Below are 15,141 nucleotides of genomic sequence, written 5' to 3' on the forward strand. Positions count from 1 at the left end.
TTGCTTGTCAGAGCCATACTTTAATAAAAAGCATGCAGACAGGTTGAAATGCAGGAATGAAGGAGGTGTGTTGTGTAAACAGTAAAGGAAATCCATCAAGATAATTTAACAGACCCCATAACAACGTAGTTTTTAAGATGCATAGATAGATGGCCAACTTACAAGGCAGATTTGGCAAATGCACAAAATGCAGAGTTTTTTTTGTTTTGTTTTGTTTTGTTTTTTAATTTTACAAAATGCAGAGTTTTGAACACACGTGTCAGAAACTAGCAGATGAAGCAGAGCAGAAAGGCTTGGCTGAGCTTCCAGAACAAACAGGGCGGTGACTCCAAACCAAATCTCCCCCTGCACCCCCTGCAAACAGGGCAACATGAAAAACTTAATTTTGTGAATTTCAAACCAGACCAGAGACTCTAGAGACTGGGAAATGCATGTTAGTGTTGTCAGAGGCAACAGAAATCAGAGGGAAGCTGGCCGTGCAGGACCGGAGTGGGAGTACCACGAGGCCCGAGGAGCTGCCGGTGCAGAGGCAGCTGCACGTAGTCCTGAGGATCACAAGTCCATCCTCAAGTGCAAAAGGACAGGGCTGTCTGTGAACCGGACTTAGGTTAGACGGGGCTGGATTGGGCAAAAGCTGGGACTGTGTATGAGGGAAAATGGAGAGAGAATGTGCGGAAAGAGGGAGCGTCTGGTGTTGGCGAGTCTCAGAAAGCACGAGCTAAAACGTGCTCCCTCAGGATAGGGGCAGCTGCAGTCTGCAAGGCATCCGGGAGCAGGGAGGGTGCCGCAATCCTCCTTGACCTCGTTGGAGGGGCAGAGAGAATCCCACTGAGGCACCGAGTTTGAAGAATGGAGTCAGTGCGCCTGGCAGGAGCTTTTGAGTTGCCAATGGAAGACTAGGGGGTCCCTTCTCCCCTTCCCCTGCAAAGAGCTGATCCAGGAAAGCTCAGCTTATTCGATATGTTTAACAAAAAGGGGCATCTGGCATAATGTCAATACAAAGCCACTGTAAGGAAAAACATGGGAAAGAGAAGCCATTTTTACCATAAGTTAAAGAATATTCACTAGAAAAAAAATCTATCATACTGTGAATTAAAAGAAGGAAAACTTACTGCCAGCCCTGGTGGCCTAGTGGTTAAAGTTCAGCACTCACCCCTTGGCGGCCCAGGTTTATTTCCTGGTCACAGAACCACACCATTCGTGTGTCCGTTGCCGTGCTGTGGCGGCGGCTCACATGGAAGAACTCAAGGGACTCACAGCTAGGATATACAGCCACGCACTGGGGCTTCGGGAGGAAAAAAGAAAAAGAGGAAGACTGGCAACAGATGTTAGCTCAGGGCAAATCTTTCCCAGCAAAAAAAAAGAAAGAAAGAAAGGAGACTTAATAAAATAATCACCACTGAGAAGGAAATGAACTGGGGCCAGCCCTGTGGCCCAGTGGTTAAGTTTGCACACTCTGCTTCGGTGGCCTGGGGTTCACCTGTTCAGATCCTGGGTACGGACCTACACACCACTCATCCATCCATGCTGTGACGGCATCCCACATGGAGGAACTAGAATGACTTACAACAAGGGTGTACAACTATGTACTGGGGCTTTGGGGAAAAAAAAAAGAGAGAGAAGATTAGCAACGGATATTAGCTCAGGGCCAATCTTCCTCACCAAAAAAAAAAAAAGGGGGGGAAATGAACCACAAGGACTTAGGGAAGAGATGGCTAATGGCCAAAGTGCTGGAGAGGATGAAATGTGAGCTGGAATTATTCAGGAAAAAAATAAGATAAGTATCACAGAAATAAATATGTAACTGGATGAGCACGGGGCACCATAGACACAGCAGAAGACATGGCCAGGGACAAAGGAAGTGGAGGTGAGAAAAGTCTACAAAACAAAATAGAATGAGGCTTTGAATATTTTTAGAAGGCAACACAGAAGACAAGCAAAGAAGGTACAACAGGTGGATAGTTGGAGGCGTCAAGGAGGGTCCCAGGATGACAGAGCAGAACACACAGTCAGGCCGTCCTGTAACCCCTGCAATGACGTGGATTTGGCTGAAACACGGTAGGCAGCCGGCTCCCGTTAGCTGTCCTCAGAAGAGTGTGGGCTAAAGTTATCCTCAGTGGAGGAGGGGGAACCAGGAGGCAGGAGCATCGTCTCCACCTTCCTAGTATCCGCCCAGCCCAGTCTTCCCAGATCAGACCAGGGAATGGCTGCCAGTGCCAGGGGATTCCTAGAGTCCCTGCCGCCATCCAGGCAGCCACAGGGCCCAGAGGGGACATTGAAACCGGGTGGCACCAAACTGCAGCCTGGACCTGTATCGATTGACCCCCAGAATTTGCCTTCTGGCAGCTTGCGGCTGCCTGCGTCGTTTCACTGTTCTGGTGTTAATGTGAGCGTACAGCTTACAGGATGGAATTTTATGGACCCCCCTTTTCATTGTGTGGTGATGCTCCACTATTTTTTAAATATAATTCAAGAAAAGCTTACTGAGGGGCTAGCCCGGTGGCACAGCGGTTAAGTTCGCACGTTCCGCTTTGGCAGTCCAGGGTTCACTGGTTCGGGTCCTGGGTGCAGACATGGCACCACTTGGCAAGCCATGCTGTGGTAGGCACCCCACATATAAAGTAGAGGAAGATGGGCACGGATGTTAGCTCAGGGCCAGTCTTACTCAGCAAAAAGAGGAGGATTGGCAGCAGTTAGCTCAGGGCTAATCTTCCTCAAAAAATAAAGAAAGAAAGAAAGAAAAGATTACTGAAATAAAAGAAGATGAATTTACCTATTGAAAGGACACACCGCATGCCTGGGAAAATCGACATGTGTACCAGGGGGGAATGGTCCACATTGCGACACAACCCAGTAATGTCACTGCCTTTTAACAGAAATGAAAGGATCCTGTAGGCATCCAGGCAAAAACAACCAAGTCGCTTGAGAGGGAAAATAGACTGGCTTCAGACTTTCCCACGGCGACGTTCAACTCCAGAATACAGTAGCACGAGATCCAAAGGAGAGAAAGTAAGAGCCAAGGATTTTCTGTGCACACACACGCTGGCCTTCAAGTTGAACCGCTACAGAGAAAAGTTTTAAATCTGCCAAGAACTCAAGAAATCTTGCTGCCATGAGCCGTTCGTGAGAAACTCCTAGTGGCTCGATCCCAGGCAACCAAGAGACAATGGGGGTGGGGGGAGGAGCGGGGCTGGCCCTGTGGCCTAGTGGTTAAGTTCGCGCGCTCCGCTGCAGGCGGCCCAGTGTTTTGTTGGTTCGAATCCTGGGCGCGGACATGGCACTGCTCATCAAACCACGCTGAGACAGCGTCCCACATGCCACAACTAGAAGGACCCACAACGAAGAATATACAACTATGTACCGGGGGGCTTTGGGGAGAAAAAGGAAAAAAATAAAATCTTTAAAAAAAAAAAAAGACAATGGGGCCATTTTGTCACCAGCACTGGGGTGGGCATCATGTATATGTAACTACAGAGTAAAAGTGAGACAGAGTAAGGATGTTGGAACAGAATTTAACATTCATGCTCCGATGTATAAAAGATTCATCTTAGTAAAATTGAGAAGAGAGGGAGGGAAAGAGGCCGGGGGGACGGAGGGAGATGAGGTCTCACATTGTCCCGTCTGTCTCCTTGGGTTTCAGTGAATCAAAGAATACCATTTAAAGCTGAGAAATTGAGAAACAGCATAGAAGTAAAAATTGGAAAGGAGGAGTGAACGGTCACTATTTGAGATGATGTGGGGAACCCAAGAGAAGTGATGAAAACCCAAGGGAACCGATGGAAAAACTGCTTCAGACGATAAGAGAATTCGGGATGGCAGTGGGGTGTAAGAGTTATGTAAAACATCAATGGTCTTTGTAGGAACACATATCACCCTGTTAGATGCTTAATAGGCAACCCGCTTTACAACAGCAACAGAAAGATGAAATGCCTAGCAATAAACATCATGAAAATATTCGGGACCCACTGAGGAAAAGTTTAAAACCCCTGAATACAAGAACAGAGAGGCACACATGGCTTGGGAAGGAAAATGTAATGCTGTATTATGAAGTTGTCATTATGCTCTAAGTTAATTTATAATTTTAACATCCCGGGAAATATTCCGACTGATCCCCCCATTCTCAGAACAGCCTGAGATGGTTGGCGAATTTCACATGAAAACATAACGGGAAGAGCCAAGGAAACTCTGAGCGGAAAAGCAGAGGGCATTCCGATCCTAGTGGGTTCCCGTGAAGCCTCGGTAACTGTGGCTGCAGCTCGTGAATAGAAGGAGAGTAGAAGGGCCGGAAATAGACCCAAATGTGTGTATGATAATTGAATGTATGGTTGAAGTGGCTCCTTACATCAGTGAAAAGCGGAAAGATGGAATTTTCAATAAATGGCATTGGAACAAATGAGTAGCCATATGGAATAAAATGAACCCAGACTTCCCACCGTACACTCCAGGATGAGTTCCAAATGGATCAGAAATCTAAATGTAAAAGTGAAACCATAGGTACTAAAATAAAACATAAGCAACTTGCTTCACAACCTCAGCGTCTCTTGCTAAGATTCAACACTGCAAACACTGTGAAAGAAAATATTGATAAATTCTACTCATACAAATCTTTTTAGTCCACATGACTGAAAAAGTGCCAGTGGAGCATAACTCCCACTCCCTGAGGGTGGGCTGTGCCTAGTGACCTGCGAAGAGGACAGGATGGACGGGGCAGAGTTACAGTGAGAAGCCTGACAACCACCCCTCAGCCAGGTGACCAAGGTCAACACCACAGGGATCCGTCCTGGTGACAGCGCCTGCCCTGCTGGGATGGGACGAGAAGGGCTCCTCCCCTCGGTGGTCCTCCTCCCAGACCCATGGTCCCAGTCTAGTCATGAGAGAAACAGCAGACAGATCCCAGCTGAGGGGCTTCCTACAAGACACCTGCTCGGTCCTCCTGGAAACGGTTAAGGTCATTGAAACAAGGGGGTCTGAGAAACTGTCCCTGCCCAGAGGAGCTAAGGGGACATGACGACCAAATGTACCATGGGCTCCTGGATGGGGACCTGGGACAGAGAAAGGACAGTAGGCACAAACTGAGGAAATCCAGAATAGACTAGCCAGCCCCATAAGCAGGTGCTTAGCAAACGTTTGTTGAATGAGTGAAGGCCGTTCATGCTCCTCTGTTTCCTTCCTGCAGAAAATCGCCTTCATGGTAGCGCTGGGCCTGGTGACAACGGAACACTTGGAAGGTAAGGTTTGCCCCACGGCAGGCTGGGCCGGGCCTGGCCCATAAGATGGGGTGGGGGCCAGGCGTGATGCGGAATATCTGGGCTGTTGGGGACAGTGGTGCCCAGGGCTGGCAGAGGAGTGCGGGCTTCCTGAGGCAGGCAGATGGGTGACTGCTGCATTTGTGCCCTTCCAGAAATCCAGAGCAAGCGCCAGGAGCGCAAGAGGAGGAGCACAGCCAAGCCCGCCTACAGCGGCCTCCTGGAGACAGAGGTGAGGCCCGCCGTGGTGCACCGGGACCAAGGGTGGGCTCCTTCCCTGTCCCCTGGGGTTGCGGTTCGGGGCATGACAATAAAGAATGTCTTCCTTCACCTCCTGAGATCAGAGTCACTGAGACCATCAGATGTGGGCAGTGACGGTGTCGGGGGTGTTCCCTGAGTAACCTCCGTGGGGAGAGTGGTGGGGACGCAGGGCGCGGCAGGCTTCCAGGTTCTTGGTGGCCTGATGCTCAGGCATGTCGTCCGGTCGCAGGCCGTGGGGAGCGACACCCTGGAAGTGCCCCCTAGCAGGGAGGCAGTTTCCTTAGGGCCCCGAAGTCCAAAGCTTGGGGCAGCTTTCCAAAGTAGAGCGATGTTCCCAGAGGCCACTGCCTGGCACGTTCCAGACCTGAGCTGGCGCTGCCGCAGGCCCACAGGGCTCTGCTGAGCCCGGAGGAGGGTCGAGAAAACGCCGTCGCCCTCCCCAGAGTATTGGTCCATCTGGGCCGGTCGTCCCGAATCCAGGTCTCTGAACTGGAACTCGGCTGGGAGGGAGGGCTCCCACGGAGCGGTGGTCGTTCCAGCCCTGCGACCACCCTGTTAGGAGAGCCCACCTGGGCCAGGTCCACAGCCCCCTGCCCTCCCCCGCTCCTGCTCGGGGAACACGCCCCACATCTGTGTTCTTATACCCTTTACTTCCTCCTCGGCTTTCTGACCAAGCCCTGTCCCTGAGACGGGGTGCCCCAAGGACTGGCCGCCTTTTGTGAGAATGTTGCCAGTTGTTTCTCAAACCTCCACCCGAGGGCCTGGCATCTTCTCTGCAGTGGGGGCCTGTTCCCTGTGCTCATTGATGACACCGTCCACTCCTCGTGGGCAGAAGTCTCCTCGTCTCCGAAGTCTGTGGCCGAAGACCTGATTGGTAAATCAAGAGCCAGTTCAAAGCCTTGTGACCTTTGAGCCCTGGACACATAAGTAGCCTCAAGAGTGGCCCTTCCACGGGTCCCTCCCCACAGCCCGGCCACAGGGAAAGAGTGGGGCACAAAGCCTGCCGTCCAACTCTAGAACTGTCTTCTGCCACAGACAAAGCCACCACAAAGCATCAGGGTCTGGACCAGTATGGCCTGCGGTTGTTAGAGCCTCCCTTCTGGAATGTTCCAGAAACTTCCATCTACACGTGATGATTTGGGCACCAAGGGCCACTCTTCATGGCTTGGGTCCCCAGGCCACATGCCAAGAGGCGGGGTTAGGGAGCCAGTCTACCACAGCCCTCATTTCCCCACCTGACTCCAGAACCAGCTGAGAACGAAGATGCAGGAGGCAGACAGGTGGAGACCCCGATGTCAGCTTGGTTACTTATTTGCTCCAGTTTGGGATCTCTGACACGTCCTTCCTGCATGAGACTGATGTCCCCAGGGGAGCAGGGATGGACTCCACGGCCTCCTGCAGGGCACAGTGTCAGCTGATTTTGACCCCGCTGACCTGCCTCCCCCCTGCCCTGCGTCCCCTCTGTCTGCCCCCGTTTCTGCCTCTGGCCAGGGTGTCCAGCTGGAGTGGGGAGCCTGTCCCGGGTGAGTCCTGGGCAGGGCAGTGGCGCCAAGCAGGGCTCCACATAACCGCATGTTTGGTTTCCTTTTCTGTCCCTGCAGAGGAAGCGGCTGGCGTCCAACTATCTCAACACACCCCTGGTCCTCACAGCCAGAGGTGAGTGCCGATGGGGCCGTGTGTCTCCCTGGAGCCAGGGGCCAAGCTGGCTTTGCTGGCCGTCCGCTCCTGGCAGGGCCAGGGCTGGGCTTGGCCAAGCCCCCCTCCTCCGGTGGCAGCAGGCCTGAGGGCCCAGCCTGCCCGTCTGCAACAGCGACACAGCTGCTTTCTGGCGGGCAGCACACTGTGGCTCACCAGGCCCCCTCGCCTTGGCCTCCTTCGTCCTGTGGCTCCTTTGGGGAGGAGGGCCGGTGCACTTGCTCCCATGCGACAGGTGCAGAAACTGAGTCTCTGAGCAGGTGTGGGCCAGGGTCACACATGAGGCCCAGACCCAGGGTTCCGGGCTGCCCCTCTGTCCCACCCCGGTGTGATCCTGAGCAGAGAACCAGGCCACGTGGGCTCAGAGGCCACTGTGGCGGGACCCGTTGACCACAGGGCTGGCCTGGGTGGGAGTGTGGATGACGGGCCAGGGAGGAGCCTCCCCCGGCCTCCCTATCCCACCACCTCCATGTGCAGCCTCTGCTGCCCAGGGCCTGGGCGTGCCTGGCGTGGTGGCCTCTGCCCTGTGGCCCAGCCCAGGCGCCACCTGCTACCACACGGCCCTGGAAAGAACCTCTCTCCGCCCGCACACAGGCACCAGCTACCTCCCGGCTGGGCTGGTGGCTCTCAGTCCTCGTCTCGCACGCCCTCCTGTGCCTTCCCTGGGTTCTCCGCCCAGCTCTGCCTCTGACTTGCTGTGTAGCCAGGGCACTGGGACCCCCAGCTCTAGCAGGCTGGGCCTGGCCCAAGGCCTCCACCCAAGGCTGCATGGACCCCTCCCTCTTCTGCCAGCCTCGCGCCATCGCAGGACCTCAGGGGAGCCAAGAAACCCACATCCTCAAATACAGCCAGGAAGTCACTTTTTGTTTTCAGTCAGAAAAAAATGAATACTGTCACATGTCGCATAATGACATTTTGGTCAACGAGGGATCACATATATGATGGTGGTCCCGTGAGATTAGTTCCATAGAGCCTAGGTGTGGAGCAGGCTGTACCATCCAGGTTTGTGTAAGTGCACTCGATGATGTTCGCACAACGACAAAATCGCCTAACGATGCAGTTCTCAGAACGTGTCCTTGTTGAGTGACGCATGACTGTAGTCCTGGGGCGGGATGACTGCCTGCTTCTTGAGACTCTGTGTGGCTTTCAACATGTCACATCACCTCCCTGGGCCTTGGTTTACTGACCTGTAAGATGGGCTCATAACAGTACCTGTCCCTCAGCCCTGGGACAGTGACATGACAAGCGAACGTGACAGCACTTTGTAAACTGTCGAGTGCTGTGTACACACAGGAGCTGTTCTTGCAGCTGGATGGTATTATTTGCAGACAGGTCTGACCCAGAAACTAAAAGGACAGCCATTTTTTGTGATCATTAAAATGTGTGGTTTGGCATCACTTGGTAGAATGAGAGTGGGTTACGGCCAAAAAAGAGCTGAAAATAAGTGCCTCTGAGGGGTCCCTGGAGCGATGGTTCCCTCCACTACCCAGGGCTCACTGCAGCGTGTTCCTCAGAGCTCAGCAGCTATGGTGAGCCTGTCCCATAGTGGCTCCTGGCTGTGACCAGGGCAGAGACCCTTACTCCCATCATGCCCCGGGTGAGAACCCGCATGTCACGGGGCCCATGATATTCCCATCATGCCCTGGGTGAGAACCCACATGTCAGGGGGCCTGTGATATTCCCATCATGCCATGGGTAAGAGCCCACGTGTCACGGGGCCTGTGATACTCCCATCATGCCCCGGGTGAGAACCTCAGCCACCCTGGGCCTTGTGGACTCCAGTCTGGATTGGTGTCCCTCCCATGCCCACTAACATATTCTCCGCCCTTCTTCCCTGTGCCAGCCAATGAGGACCCCTGCTGGAAGGTACGTGTCCCCTCATCTTCACACTTGGGTGGGTGGGGCATGCTTTCCCTACAGTCCAGGTGGGGTTGCTCCTGGCAAGGAGGGAGGGCCCTGTGTCCTGCTGCCCTGGAGCGGGGCAGAGGAAAGAGTTGAAGCTGAGGCTCTGAGCAGGGGTCCTCGGTGTTGAGAGCTTTGCACAACACCCGGTCCCCTTTCCCACCTGCTCTGCAAAGTCGGTCCCTGATGCCGGGCTCAGCCCACAGGTCGAGCAGGCGCTCTCCCTGCACAGTGCTGAGGACGGAGGGACCCTGGGAGCCACGAAGGCCCAAGGAGAAGCAGCTGATGCTGGATGCCAGCCAGGCTGTGCTTGCCTCTGCCCAGCCCCACTGTGTGGTCCTGGACAGAGTTGGCTCTCTCTGGTCCTTGTTGCCCACCTCATGAGGGGCTGGCTTTGGGAATCCCCAGGGTTTCACTCCACATTTCTGTGACCCTGTGAGACCCCAGCCCCCCGTGCACACACCACATGCCCGCTTCCCAGAACATTGGCTGGGAAATGACCTCATTTGCGGGCATGGCCTCAGAGTTTATTCAACGTTTTTCTTTACTAAGTTTCGGATCTAATTCTAACAGAATTTTCCAGTCCCCGCGTGTCTGGCTAAGGGTCAAGGCGCTAGGAAGCAAGAGGTGACAGGCATAGACTCTGGTTACACAGCGTTGTTTGCCACGATAACCTGCAGGGTCACAGATCCGTGCTGGTGGGACTGGCCCTGTTTGTCCACAGCCGCCCTAGGCCCACCCAGCACGGGTTTGGGGACAGGAGACTCCTCAAGCTCGAGTCCCTCACCCCCAGTGCCCACAGTCCTGGAGGGGCCTTGGCTTCAAGGCAGGAAACCCGGATGCTGCTCTTCCTCCTGGTTTCCAGGCCTGTCCCCACATGGCTGCCCTCTGGGGCTCTCCCTCCCTCTCAGAGCTGTTGAGAAACACTGGCGGAAGCTGGGTCACAAGCAGGTCAGGTGGCAGCTGCCTGCTTCCACCTGGCTGACCTGCCGCCTGCCCACCCTTCTCTTTCAGAACGAGATCACCCACGATGAGCACTGTGCCGCCTGCAAGCGAGGGGCCAACCTGCAGGCCTGTGGCACCTGCCCAGGGGCCTACCACCTCAGCTGCCTGGACCCGCCCCTCAGGACGGCGCCCAAGGGCGTGTGGGTGTGCCCCAAGTGCCAGCAGAAGGTATGGGAGGCTGTGTCGCCTGCTAGCGCTGGCACCCCCTGCCCCCTCCCATGGCACATTGAGGCTACTCAAACCTGGGCTGCAGAGATGGGAGGGCAGAGGGGCTGGCGTGGAACAGGCTTTCTCAGCCTCGGCATGGTCGGCGTTTGGGGCAGGATAATGCGTTGTGGGGGCTGCCCTGTGCACTGCAGGATTCTACCCACTAGATGCCAACAGCACCCCCATCACGGCCATCTCAGGCATCGCTGGTTGAGGACCACTGGTGTGGACTGAGCAGAGGTCCCTCTGCCCGTGTCTGACTTAGTGGCTTCACCTCTGACTCCAGTCCCAGACTCCAGGCAGAGCTGGACCAGCAAGGCAAACTGCAAAAAGAGTGCCAGGGGCCGGCCCGGTGGCGCAGCGGTTAAGTGCTCACGTTCCGCTTCTCGGTGGCCCGGGGTTCGCCGGTTCAGATCCTGAGTGTGGACATGGCACTGCTTGGCAAAGCCATGCTGTGGTAGGCGTCCCACGTATAAAGCAGAGGAAGATGGGCACGGATGTTAGCTCAGGGCCAGTCTTCCTCAGCAAAGAGAGGAGGTTTGGCAATAGTTAGCTCAGGGCTAAGGTTCCTCAAAAAAAAATTTTAAAATAAAAATAAAAAACAGATCTTGGGCTGGCCCCGTGGGCTAGTGGTTATTAAGTTCAGCCTACTCCACTTTGGTGGCCCGGGTTCAGTTCCCGGGTGCAGACCTACACCACTTGGCAGTGGCCATGCTGTGGTGTCCCACATACAAAATAGAGGAGGACTGGCACAGATGTCAGTTCAGGGCGAAACTTCGTCAGCAGAACAAACGGATCTCACAGCTGCTGCACAGTTTGCTCACCAGCTCTCTGAGAAAAACTGTGTGCAGACTGAAAAACCTGGGAGAAGATTCTTCCAGGTGCTGATGTGTGTGGCTGGCGGGTGGGAAGCAGTGGTGGGTTTTTTAAAGTATGCTTTTCTACAGAAGGTATTACTTATAAAATCATAGGGGAACCCTCTTTATTTCAAAAAACACTACTTCTCGTGAGCTCCTGTCATCCTGGCTTTGTGGGGCTCTAAGAAGGGGGGGGTACGGTGGGCACGTGCTGCTGTGGGGCTGTGCCCGGTGGGGGCCGCCAGCCCCTGCACTGTGACTGCCTGGGGTCACAGCTCTTTGAGGGAATGTGGAGAGGGACAAGATTCTGTTCCCCAACTTCAGCATGATGGCGGGGCCTCCCTGGGTCCCCGATTTGTCCCTGCCTTGCCAGGGCTGGGAAGAAGACAGTGATAGTTCATTCATTCAGGAAGAATGTGAGCTGCTCCCTGGCAGGCGCTGTTAGGGGCCCGGGCCACCAGCACGTTCCTGCTCTCACGGAGCTGCTGTCCTTACTGAGCAGCCGCTAAGAGCCAGACCATGAGGCAGGTGTGGCCCTGGGCCCGGGTCACAGCTGAGCCACCTGCACCGAGGGGCCTGCCTTCCCAGCATGACACGGCCAGGGCATGGCGGGGCCCGGCCTGTGCAGTTGCTCATTTCCCCATCTGCTCTCCAGGCCTTAAAGAAAGATGAAGGTGTGCCCTGGACCGGGATGCTGGCCATTGTGCACTCCTACGTCACCCACAAAACAGGTAAGACATCCCTGGGGGGTGGGAAAGGGCACCTACTCTCCTCTCTCCAACCCTGCCCCCAGGCCTCTGGATTCACTCAGCGCCCATCGGAGGCTGTTCCAGGGCAGAGCACTGAAAACAGGGGCCCTAGGAGTGGTCCCGTGTGCAGGGCAGTTCCTGTTTGGGGGTGGCATTTCCAGTCCTTCTGCATCCAGCCATGGCCACTGTCCTGCAGGAGGACACGGCCAGAATGGCCTGTAGGCATAGACCTCGGATTCTTTCCGCCTCTCCTGCTCGCCCCTGACCCAGCCCTGCTCAGCTGCCCTTCCTGGGGGCCTGGCCTTCTCTTCCCCAGTCAAAGAAGAGGAGAAGCAGAAGCTGCTGCAGAGAGGCAGTGAGCTGCAGAGCGAGCACCAGCAGCTGGAGGAGCGGGACCGGCGCCTGGCCTCGGCGGTGAAGGTACGTGGGCGGAGGGGGACAGGGTGCTGCCCTTAGAGCCACAAGATGTAAATCCACAGCCTCACTGTCTGTTACCGAGGCCCCAGGAGAGGACAGAGGCCAGCATCACCCAGCGAGTCCAGAGGTGGAGATTGCAGCTCTGTGACTCCTTTGACAAATAGTTTCAAGCCGTTGAGCATCCGGCTCTGCTCCTCTCCATCCCTGCGACTGTGGCAAGGCCCTGACTGTCTCGGAACCTCAGTTTCCTCTGGTGCGAAGTGAACATAATGGTTCCTCCTCTGTAGGGTGGTGATAAACAAGACAATGGTGATGGTGGTGGCGGTGATGACGGTGATGATGGTGATGGTGGTGGTGGTGATAGCAATGGTGATGGTGGTGGTGGTGGTGATGATGGTGATGGTGGTGGTGGTGATGATGGTGATAATGGTGACAGCAATGGTGGTGGTGGTGGTGATGACGATAATGATGGTGACAGGGATGGTGGTGGTGGTGGTGATGATGGTGGTGGTGGTGATGATGGTGATGATGGAGATGGTGGTTGTGGTGGTGATGATGGAGATGGTGATGATGACCATGGTGACGGTGGCGATGGTGAGAATGATGGTAACAGCAGTGGCAGACCCTGGTAAACTCTTTGAGTGCAGTATCTCATTTCATTCTCTCAATAACCGCAGGAAGAGGCTCTGTGGTTATTCCTATGTTAGAGTTTTGGATACAGTTTCAGGAAGCTTGAGTTACTTGCCCGAGCAGCAAATAACTTCAACTGACTCGAGGCCTCAGTCCTGACTGGATCACTGCATCGCCGTGATATATACGGACGCTGGCGAAAGCCAGGAGGACAGCAGGCAGGGAGACAGCAGAAGGCTGCCCGGCCGTCTGAAGGTCTTCCGCAGCTGCTGTGGTTGAGCCAGAATGGGCCCTGCGCTTCCCCCAGCAGGAGAGAGAGGTGTGCTCACTAGGTGACGTCACCACCACGAGGGAGCGTGTTCCCAAGCTCACGAGCACATCATTTCTAACCATCAATTCTAAAACAAACTTCTCCTGTGGGGCTGGCTGCCATTTCTTGCTGCCACCTGGTTTTTGTGAGACCCTCTCCCTGGTGTCTTGTGAGCCTCTGCGGTGGAAGGGAGGGGCCTTGGGAGAGGGGGCGGAGGGGGTGTCTGCCCCAGGACGCCTGCACGGTTGAACTTGGAGCCTTCCCTCTGACCCCTCTTCCCTGAACAGAAATGCCTGGAGCTTAAGACGAGCCTGCTGGCCCGGCAGAGGGGCACCCAGTCCTCCTTGGACCGCCTGCGGTCCCTCCTGAGACGGATACAGGGCGAGCAGATGCTCCAGGTCACCATGACGACCACCAGCCCCGCCCCGCTGCTGGCGGGGCCCTGGACCAAGCCCTCAGCAGCTGCCATGCACTCTGCCCTCCAGCACCCTCAGGGGCACAACTGACCCCGAGGGACCCGTCTTCACACCCACGGAAAGTTACTGGGACCCTGCTCACGAGACCTGAGGGTTCTGTCAGCCTTAATTCATAAACACTCTGAATTTCAGACAAAAGTCAAACCAGACAGAGGGAGACAGAGGAAAGAAGGGAGAAGGAGCTGGGTGACCGTCCTGGAGCCGGGACCCGGTGGGGATGGAGTCCTACGTCCTTCACCCTTAGTCGGGACACCCAGAAGCCAGGTGACGCACACAGTAGCCCCCACCGTGGTGGGACTGCCCAGGCCTCCGCTCCTGGGCCCAGCTGTCCCCGTGGCCTCGTGCTGCCCCCAGGCCGGTGGGAGGGAGGGAGGTGGAGGCTGTGGAGGGGCCCGGAGGCTGTGCAGCCCCAGCCCCCGCTGAGGGCAGCACCTCCCGGGGTCCTGCGGGCGGGAGCCGAGGACACGCAGACATAGCTGAGTAGTAGGGTAGGTGGGACAGACGTGGGTAGCAAATCTAGCTAGGACTCCAAGCCCCTCCCTCGCAGGGGTCCACCCCGGGCCCGGCACCCCCGGCGCCTTCCAGAATCCGGGCCCCTGTCTGTCAGTATTATTAGCGTTCAGATTCACAGCTGTTTGACTTGAAAGAACCCCTGTGGACATGCGTCCCGAGGGGACACCGCCGTGCTCACCTGCTTGCCCGCCACGACGTCTTCGGAGCGCCCTCGCCGCCGGCGCCTCCTCCCTCCCTCGGATCTCTTGGACTCACTTTGCTATCGATGTATTTTTCTCATGGACTTTTCGGGCAAGACGGAGCTGCAGCCAGGCGGCGGGGAGGGGCACCTGGCAGGTTTTCTATTTTGGGTTGAATCGTTCAACTTACGACGACTGAAGCCTTTTCTTTTCTCCTTTCGAAGAGCCGATAAAGTATTCCATGCCTCTTTTCTTGCCAGAACAGACACTATGCCAAAAAATAACTTTCCATTTTTGTATGGCGTTTTTATTGTGAGATATTTAATGTGAAGGGGGACCCTTGCCGACTTCTTTTTCTGCTGACAGGAGTCTCTGCTGCAGGGGACGAAGGGGAAACCCCTGGGTGGGGGGGGGCGCCACGCTGGAGGGACCCAGAGCGGTTTTATTAGAAGGGGGGGGGGGGGGGGGGGGGGGGAAGAGACGGTGGTGGCCTCAGGAGGGTCTGGCCTTCGGAGACCTGAGACCCGAGAGACCCTCTCTTTGCCGTGTCCTTGAGCGGGTGAGAGCTGAGGGTTGCACGCTGTCTTAAAGGGCCCCTTCGTCTCGGGGTGAGCTACGTCTGCGCGTCACACCCCCGGCTTCTCCAGTCCCCAGGGACTTAGCACAACTGGCTGAGATCCGGGAGCCGCGGGGC

The 15,141-nt window shown here is 55.6% G+C and overlaps 1 protein-coding gene across 1 annotated transcript in view; it reads left to right on the forward strand.

Annotated features, from left to right (window-relative positions):
* Nucleotides 1-14,834, forward strand: part of PHF21B (PHD finger protein 21B) — a 101,795-nt gene extending 86,961 nt beyond the window's left edge. Inside the window, exons 6-13 of the mRNA XM_046646033.1 lie at nt 5,177-5,228; nt 5,402-5,478; nt 7,109-7,163; nt 9,046-9,068; nt 10,119-10,277; nt 11,829-11,904; nt 12,239-12,342; nt 13,567-14,834. Coding sequence (XP_046501989.1) covers nt 5,177-5,228; nt 5,402-5,478; nt 7,109-7,163; nt 9,046-9,068; nt 10,119-10,277; nt 11,829-11,904; nt 12,239-12,342; nt 13,567-13,785 — 765 coding nt within the window. The 3' untranslated portion in view covers nt 13,786-14,834. The remainder of the gene's footprint in view (nt 1-5,176; nt 5,229-5,401; nt 5,479-7,108; nt 7,164-9,045; nt 9,069-10,118; nt 10,278-11,828; nt 11,905-12,238; nt 12,343-13,566) is intronic.
* The last annotated feature ends 307 nt before the right edge of the window (nt 14,835-15,141 follow it).

This window comes from Equus quagga, chromosome 19 (assembly GCF_021613505.1).
Source record: "Equus quagga isolate Etosha38 chromosome 19, UCLA_HA_Equagga_1.0, whole genome shotgun sequence".
NCBI lineage: Eukaryota > Metazoa > Chordata > Mammalia > Perissodactyla > Equidae > Equus > Equus quagga.